Raw genomic sequence first — 8,887 nt, forward strand, 5'->3', positions numbered from 1 at the left:
ACGGCTGAAATACCTCCCGACTTTAAAAACTTTTTTTTGCAAAATTTAAGTGTTTTTTTTCGAAATTTATTATTTAGATTTTGCGCATTTCCGAGGGTAATCGAAACGCAGACGACACCTTTTCAGGAGAGACAACAAAACTAGAGATATTGTGCTTCTACCAATACCAATGTCGTCATCTAATTAAAGGTGAGTTCAAATAACAGCAGCAAATGCAGTGATAAAAACAAATAAATATACATCAGAAAAAAGAGAACATTAGTGAAAAAAAAAAAGACAAGAAACAGGCATGAATAAGTGGATGGTTAAATGTTAAAAGAAGTATTGGTCAATGTGATTCCCATGGCTCTGCTCCCTCACCTTTAATTGTATGACTCTGAGATTTATGTTAGAAATACCAATCGTTTTCAAACATATTGCTTGAAGGCTTCAGAATTTTTTGACCAATAAAATAGTTCAATTATCACCTTGGTATTCTACAGACCAATGAAATAAGAACATCTGATATCGGTACAAAACAATTTTCAAGGAAAGTATCCGTTTGTGAATGTGTCATTAACAGTGTTGGGAACGTTACTTTAAAAAAGTAATTAGTTATAGTTACTCACTACTTGTTCCAAAAAGTAACTGCGTTAGTAACTGAATTACTCTATAATAAAAGTAACTCATTACCAAGGAAAGTAACTATTTGCGAGACTGTTAAAAAAAAAAAAAAAAAAAAAGTTGCTATATGTCAAAAAATTCTGATTTTTTTTTAGATGCGTGTGTGTCATTGTGAGGTGCTTCATTAAATTTGAGTTGCTTACAACGGATGTCGACAAAGTCTTCACTCGTGGATATAATGAACACTTCACATGTACGTTCTTGTCTTTGACCACAATTAATTTAAAGCAGTGTTTGTATCGCCACCTTAAAAATGCCAACTTTTCATCGGACTGCTCCACGCTCGCCACCTCGGCTGCTTCATCAAATCTGTAGTGTGTGTGTGTGTGTGTTGGCACATGAGTAAAAACACTGGATCTGATTGGCTACCATGGAACATGATGCCGCCTTAGCCAATCATAATCGCTCACCTTGTTTTTAACCCACCTCCTCACAGCAGCTGCAAAAGCAGGGTTGCTTTCGTATCACGGTTTATTCAATCAATGCATGTAACGCACCGCATTTAACGTTCAGTAACGATAACGGCATTGTAACGGCGTAAAAAGTAATTAGTTATATTACCCCGTTACTGAAAAACAATCAGCGTTACCTAACGCCATTTTTTTTTAAACGCCGTTATTCCAAACACTGGTCATTAAGTTTAGATTACATGGACAGCTCATTTCTCAGCATTAGGTGCTGACAAGACCACCAACTTCCTCTTCTAGCCTTTCAAAGTAAAGAACACTGGGTGAAGATTTTTCACTTTAAATACATTTCAACTCGTGTTGATTGTTACAACATGGGTTTCATTTAATCAGACAACTTTTTCAGGAAATTGACTTTGATCCATACCAGTCAAGTTTCGGATTTAAAAATACGGGAAATGTTCTGGTGTCTGCTACGAGCCGTCCCACCACCCCAACCAAGCTCCAGTATCCACGGATGGACAAGAACACTTACTAAAAACAATTAGGTGATCAGAATCTGGTAGGTCATCCTTTGTTGACATTAAAATGCTGTCAACATTCCCACTAGGGCTGGGCGATATGGACCAAAACTCATATCCCAATTTATTTTCACAAAATGGTGATATACGATATAAATCTCGATGATTTTATTTCAAATGAAGTCTTGAACAGAAAGACAATTCTGGGTTAAATTTGAGGCACACAGGCTCATTTATTAACAAACAGCTGCACAATATGTGGCACTTTTGGCTTTTTCACTTCTAAGGGACAGCATGTGTGAGTGAGTTCTGTAGTGTGGCTTGTTATGGGGAAGGTCTGGGTTAGGACACACTCATGAATCCATCTAACTGAGCTTTTCATGCTGTTCTGAGAAGTAAAAGCAGTGACTCCTAAAACCAGTATTTTTATACAAAATAAGCTATGTGCTATATGCGATATTGTAGTTTTTATATCGCCAAAATAAAAAAACCTGACATATCTTCAATCTCGATAGATTGCCTAGCCCTAATTCCTACATTATAATAAATAAAATGATCTCCTGACATGTTTCGACTGCCAAATATCAGTCTTCCCCAGAGGCATCTGTCTACTGATCGCCTTCATGAGTCACTTCTTTCAGAAAGAACTGATGAGGTCACACAAAAGCGATCAGCCTTTAATGTTGTATGAGTTCTAAAATCATCAACCAGTTCTGTGTAGGTTTGGCCTCAGAAGGAATGTTTTTTTTAAAAAAAGTTTTTACTTGTTTTGCCATTACATTATTAATGTAGGTATTTTAAATCAGTTCCCCAGAAGTTAATGTCCTCTCATTGGGACGTTAAGCCTTTACTTCATACTGTATCAGTTCCACTGCTTGTTTGTTTACTTGGTTGATTTGTGTCTGTGTTCTCTGAAGTCTGGTTGAGGATGCTCGTATTTTTCAAGCGCTTATTCTCCTTTTTTACATTTCTGCCTCTCTCCCCATCAGCATCGAATGAGCTGCAGTCATGGCAGCAATCTGTAAATCATTGCTTGAGGATGTGCTTCGGTGTCCCATCTGTCTGGATGTGTTTAAAGAGCCCATCCAGCCGCCGTGTAGGCACAGCTTCTGCACCACTTGCATCTTGAAGGCCTGGGAAGACAAGACAATGGTTCACTGTCCGTTATGCAAACAAGCATACACGGAGAAACCAGAACTGACGAAGAACTTTGAGCTGGCTAACATTGTAGAGCACGTCAGTAATCTGAGTGCATTGTCCCAAGTCCCACTTGTGCTAAACTGTGTGCTGTGTACACAAAACCCACCGCTGCCTGTCAAGAGAGTCTGTCTATGCTGCAAAAAACCCTGCTGTGAAACTCACATTCAGACGCTCCTGCGGCAGTCCTGTGTTGCCCCGCGACACCTTCTAGTGGCCCACAAGGATCTGACAGCTTGGACCTGTCCCACTCACCAGGAGTACAGGTCGCTCTATTGTGAAGAGGAGGAGGTGGCTGTGTGTCCTTCCTGCAGCACCTCACGCTGCACCAACCAAAGACACACAGTCAGCGATGTGGGCACAAAGCACAAGGAAATACAGGTAGAAAATTTAAACCATACTTGTTTTCCTTTCATGTGGGAGCTTATGTAAAGATGTCAATTATTAATGTGGTAGTTTAGGGTGAATCTGATAAAAAAAAAACATATACATTTTACAAATAAAACTATTTATTTATGATTGGGCAGTACGCTACATGGGTATGTTACCAGTGCTCCTCCCGCCGGACCCTATTGCACATACTCTGGCTCCAAATTCTTCCATTTGGCCCATGATGCCTTTGCCATGCAGAAATAGTTCATTAAAAAATCTACCTGCCCTCCCATGTTCTCAGCTGACTGATTTCCATCTCCTGCAGTAAACCGAGGGGGATTATATTCATCCTACATTTTAAACTCATCTTCTTGCCGTTTTGAATGAGCCTGTAGAGAAACTAGATTGTTCCCAGCAGCTGCAATAAGAGCTGTATTTATGCTCGTACTTTAGGTTCTGCGCTGTTTAGAGACAAACAAATGAGTGAGCCGCTTGGTTTCTTTGTCTATCCACGACTTTTAGAGGAAGTAATAACTACAAACTAGAAGACAGGTTTCCAAAGGTCACACAGTGGTATAGGAGAGTTTAGGTGTGTTTGTGTGTGGGTTTTTTTCTTCTCTTTTAAGCACGTTTGTTTTTCATGTGTCTAATCTCTCTCTACTTTCCACAGGCCAATCTGAGGAGGCAGGAGAACAAACTGAGATGTCAGAATCAGAGCATTTATGAGCAGCTCGAAAAGCTTGAATCAGACCAGATGCAGATAAAGGTCCATAGACTCTATATTATTTACACACTCCAACAAAGCTAGAAAATGAAACCAGCAAGCCTGCATGCCACAATTCACTGCCCATGAACTTTTCTTTATAATTTCACTAGCTTTCAGCTTGAAACTATCACATTTTGTGTTTACTGTAAACTTGAGCTATTACACTGTGTGCTCTGTGTGTGAATTACTCCCATCTGTGTTGTCCACAGGAGGCAGAGGTCAAACTAAAGAGGCAACTGAAGGAACAGCATGCAGAGATGTGTAGGACTTTAAACAACATAAAACAAATCCAGCACATGGAGAGGAAGTTCAGCTCATATTTGATGAAAACCTCCGAGCCGATTAAGCAGCTCAAAAACAAGCACAAGGAAGGAGAACATCTGCTTAGCTCAGTGCAAGGTTTCCAGAAAAAAGCGGAAAGTCTGGACATTATGAAGGTACACGTCTGCATGTGATTACATCATCTCACCACAGTTATGATAGTATCTGATTAATATCTTCTTGTCTTTTTCAGAACACAAAACCATACCAGCTGCGGATGAACAAGTAGGCATGATTTTCTATGGGAAGAAAGAAGCAATTTTAGTCCTTTTCCATTCATTATAATACACATACTACATCCTCACCAGTTTCATTCAGTAGGGCAGGTGATTATACACAAGATTTCTAGTAACTTACAGAGTCAATCACCTCCACACTCTTACAAGACCGATCATTAAGGTGCCTTTACACTGAACGCGACGAGATTACATTCAGTGGCTGCTGGTGACAAATATTCTTCGTGGGGGGGTGACCATGTGACAATACATTTCTCTCCCTAGTCCAGTATAATAATTCAAATCAACGGTCAGACGAGGACTATAATATAACAGCAATGATTTAATCTCTTTAAAATCACCAGTTCAACAGATAAGTAAATGAACATTTTTCAATTGTAAAATACTCCATGCAATAATCATAATAATACAATAATAATAATTTTTGTTCTGTTTTTTTCAATACCTCGATTGGAGTATTTATTTGTATTGTCAATTTAGTTTATTTCATTGAATTTTGCAGTTGTTAGTGGTGAAGAATGGGGGTAGGACTTGACAAGCCAAGGCTTCTTCCTCTCGCTTGTCAAATGAATGAAATGTATTATGATTTGTAAATTTGTTTTTGTTTTTATCCATTCAGTTATTTTGTTTGTTCAAAATAAATAAATAAATAAATAAATAAATAAATAAATAAATGTCTCTTTAAAGTTGAAATTGAGAGGCACCTCTTTGATTATGACGTTATATATATATATATATATATATATATATATATATATATATATTAATATATAACACATACGTGCTGTGTGGGTTTTGTACGAGTACTCCGGCTTCCTTCCACAATCCAAAAAAATGACTGTTAGGTTGATTGGAGTCTCTACATTGCCCGTAGTGGTGAATGTGAGTGTGAGTGGTTGTCTGTGTATGTGTTGCCCTGCGATGGACAGTAGAACTCCATCACTGTGTATCCTAGACACTTCCGTGAAAAAAAAAAGCAATTGACGAGTTTTCTCGTCATTGGCACTGGATGAGTTAAGATCCACAAAAGGGAGCGATGAGAGGCTGTTTTCACGCAGTCTATTGCAGGTTTTGCTGTCAGTGTCATTGATGATAGTAAACCCCCTCTCACACTCTGATGAGGTGGGGAGATATGTTCTGCTTGCTGTACAAAACTTTTCCAATAGGACAAAAACTGCATGCAGACCGGTTTCATTATTGAAGTGAAATAGTGATGCGCAAATCATACATGGTAAATGGTAAATGGACTTGATTTATATAGTGCTTTATCCCTACACTGAAGTAGTCCCAAGGCGCTTTACTTATCAGCTCATTCGCCCATTCACACTCACATTCACACATCAATGGGACAGAGATGCCATGCAAGGTGCTAGTCGACCACTGGGAGCAACTTGTGGTTCAGTGTCTTGCCCAAGGACACATAGACAGGTATAGACTGGGATCAAACCCCCAATCTCTCGATCAGAAGACGACCCCTCTACCACCTGAGCCACAGTAATTAAAACATTAAAAATAGCCTAATTCTACACATGATCCATGATTATGATAATACAAAAAGAAAAAAAAAACGATAAAGGAAATACGTGGGAAAAACAGCATTTTGCCAATATTTAAGTGACCACCCCCCCTCCCACTCCCGAAATTTTATTTTACAAATCATGTCTCCAGAGGGGCTCATGTCTCATTAAGGGGGACCTTTCTGGCTCTCCCATAGTTTGCACCGTGGTTACAAGTTTATATAAATACATTGGGAGAACAATACAACAGTTGTTGGACCACCTCTAATGGCAAGATGTTTTCTAATATATTTTTGATCAGCAAGTTACTTGGGGAAATTTTACAATCTATAGATGGAGTTATACTTAATACTTAAATAGTAGGCTTCTGTTCTTTATCCACCACTGTTGAGTAAGTCAAAATGAACTGTGAATTCACTTGTGTGTTTTTCAGGTATAACCACTGCCTGAATGGGGTCATTCCCCCACCCCATACAGTCAATTCTGCCTATTTACTGTCGCGCATGTCATCAAAAAAAATGTTCATGAAGAAGCGGCTGAAAGGTAAGATTAAAATGTAGTAATAAACTAAACATCGAGACATAATCTTTTTTAGTATCTATTGTTTCTATAAACCAGCTTATAAGCTAACTTATAAACAGATTGTGCTTTAGAAGACTGTTTACAAGCTGAATGTAACTTTGCTCATATGGATGTTTCTTTGTAACTTTGAGGTCTATTGTTTTCTGCTTCTCACAGAACCGATCCGTGATGCACCCATTCTTTATGATGTCCAGTCTCCCAGCAGTTCTGCTGCCCCCCTACTCAGCACGAACTCAGGACAACGGAAGAGAAAATACAGCACGGACCTTTTAGAGTGTAGCTTAGAGAACGCCAACACAAAGGATTCTCCATCTTTGCTAAACAGAAGAAAAAGGCCTCGTTTGCGGATCCAGAACCCACATTCTTTATCCGTGTGTTCCACGGGAGTCCTTCCCCAGAATCCTCAACCTGGCCCAGAACACAGTCAGGCCGTAGTCGTTGAAAGTAGCAGCAGCAGCCGCACTGAATACAGCAGCTCTGAATACAGCAGCACTGAAAACAGCAGCACTGAAATCAGCAGCTCTGAATACAGCAGCACTGAAAACAGCAGCACTGAATACAGCAGGTGATCAGCACTGACCGTTACAATATACTTAATGTGCTGTGAAATCTAACAGACAGAGGTCAATAAATGTTTTTTTATTGAAGATATGAATATTAATTAGTTGTCTGACAATTGCAATTTGAAAAATAAACAGTGATACAGCTGTTGTTTGTCATTTCTCACAGGTAATTAATATGCTAACAAAAATTCCTCACTTTCCTCAACTTGCATATGGATCACTTCTGTACAAATACCCCTGAAACATGTCCGAAAGCAGTGTCTACCTACTGGATTTAGTGACCACAACATCATAGCATTAATAATGAAAACCAAAGCTTCAAAATCTGGCCTTAGGATCACCAGGTAGCCCGCAATGACCACAAGAGGGGCCCTCAGGCCGGTTCTTACAGTAGCACTAGTAACCAATGAGCTCCATATAAAATGGGATTTACTTGCCAGGCTTCGAGCTAAAAGATAAATACTGGTGACCGATGTCGTAGAGTTAAAGATTGCTGGACTTCACAAGATTTTGTATTAAATTAACATCTTTAAACATTATGTAAACGTAAAATTTAAGTGTTGCATATAATTTTATTAAAGATGCAGATTGTTATGAGATGCTTTTTAAAACAAATGCAATGTGGATTTTTGTATAGTATTACAAAATTGTTAAATTGTACAAATTTGACATGTTTTGCGATTGTTTGGAATAAAGGAAAAACAATTTCCTATGACATTTAACAAAAATTAACAATTCACATTTTTAAAATATTTCCTAAGGCTAGTTTTCCTTATTAGTTTACCCTTTATTTAAAGTGAAACCGTAAAAATTAAGTATTCAAAAAGTGTGTATTAAACCGTTGGCCCTTCGGATTGCTCAGTACATTTGAAGTAGCTTGCAGTTTCAGAAAGGTTCGTGATCCCTGATTTAGATGGTAAATTATTGCAGCTAGCAGAATTATTATCGAGCCGATTTTCTATACATTTGACTTTGTGAATGTGTTTTTCCTTAGTCACGGAGGATAGCAAAGATAACTCCATTACTTAAAAATAGTAGAGAACTATTTTCAGGACCAAACAGCAGACCAGTTAGTATTTAACCTGTCTTGGGCAAACTTTTTGAGGGTCAAAAATATAGGACTCTATTCTCCCGTGTGCGTAAGGCCAAAAAGCCGCGCAGCGGCGCTGTTTTTGGTTGTGTGCTATTCTCCCCCTGTACTTAAGTCAGTCGCTGCGCGCCTTCATCCCAGTTACGCACTGTGGGTGGAGCAGCCCTGAAATTTGGGCGTTCCCATTAAAATCTGGCTTCACGCGCATTCTCCGGTGTACGTAAGTCCTTTTCCTCTTACGCGCTTCTAACCCTGGAATAAGTGCAGCGCCCCGATAAGGTGAAACATTATATTGCACTAGAAATATGGACTTAGTTACATTTGAAGCCACACAAACTTGTGCGTCGCGCAGCAGCAGCTGTGATCACTCAGCTGCTGTTGCGCGATGAATTAATACTATGACAGACGCAGACTTCTGTTCATGTTGGTCACAGTGCTTCAACAATTTTCATACTACGTCCAACCTTAAGTCACAGTTTGATCCACTACAGAATGAAACAAGCTGTCATATGCAGATGAGGATGGACCACAAACTGTTCCCACACATATTTAAATGAGGCTCAGCTCAGGTTGCTTTAAACAATGTATTGTATTTAAAACTGCGTATTATGGAAGTTAATAGTTCTGTTTCAATGCAAACATCCCTCATTAT

General features: G+C 38.9%; 1 protein-coding gene across 2 annotated transcripts; it reads left to right on the top strand.

Moving 5' to 3' along the window:
* Nucleotides 1–7,200, top strand: LOC114473370 (probable E3 ubiquitin-protein ligase TRIM8). 2 transcript variants are annotated; one of them, XM_028462940.1, is made up of 7 exons: nt 1–189; nt 2,581–3,169; nt 3,831–3,926; nt 4,136–4,363; nt 4,441–4,472; nt 6,434–6,543; nt 6,739–7,200. In XM_028462940.1, the coding sequence occupies exons 2-7, from the start codon at nt 2,600–2,602 to the stop codon at nt 7,149–7,151; spliced, it is 1,449 nt and encodes a 482-aa protein (XP_028318741.1). In that variant the 5' UTR covers nt 1–189; nt 2,581–2,599; the 3' UTR covers nt 7,152–7,200. The 2 variants fall into 2 exon arrangements, with proteins under 2 accessions (XP_028318741.1, XP_028318742.1); XM_028462941.1 differs by lacking the exon at nt 1–189 and adding an exon at nt 2,320–2,379.
* The last annotated feature ends 1,687 nt before the right edge of the window (nt 7,201–8,887 follow it).

This window comes from Gouania willdenowi, chromosome 12 (assembly GCF_900634775.1).
Source record: "Gouania willdenowi chromosome 12, fGouWil2.1, whole genome shotgun sequence".
NCBI classification, from domain to species: domain Eukaryota; kingdom Metazoa; phylum Chordata; class Actinopteri; order Blenniiformes; family Gobiesocidae; genus Gouania; species Gouania willdenowi.

Excerpts from the sequence above, each read along its gene's own strand:
- LOC114473370 (XM_028462940.1), top strand. The coding sequence starts at position 2,600 with ATGGCAGCAATCTGTAAATCATTGCTTGAGGATGTGCTTCGGTGTCCC. Across the intron at positions 3,170-3,830 it reads CAAAGCACAAGGAAATACAG|GCCAATCTGAGGAGGCAGGA; the intron begins GTAGAAAATTTA and ends TACTTTCCACAG. Across the intron at positions 4,473-6,433 it reads TACCAGCTGCGGATGAACAA|GTATAACCACTGCCTGAATG; the intron begins GTAGGCATGATT and ends TGTGTTTTTCAG.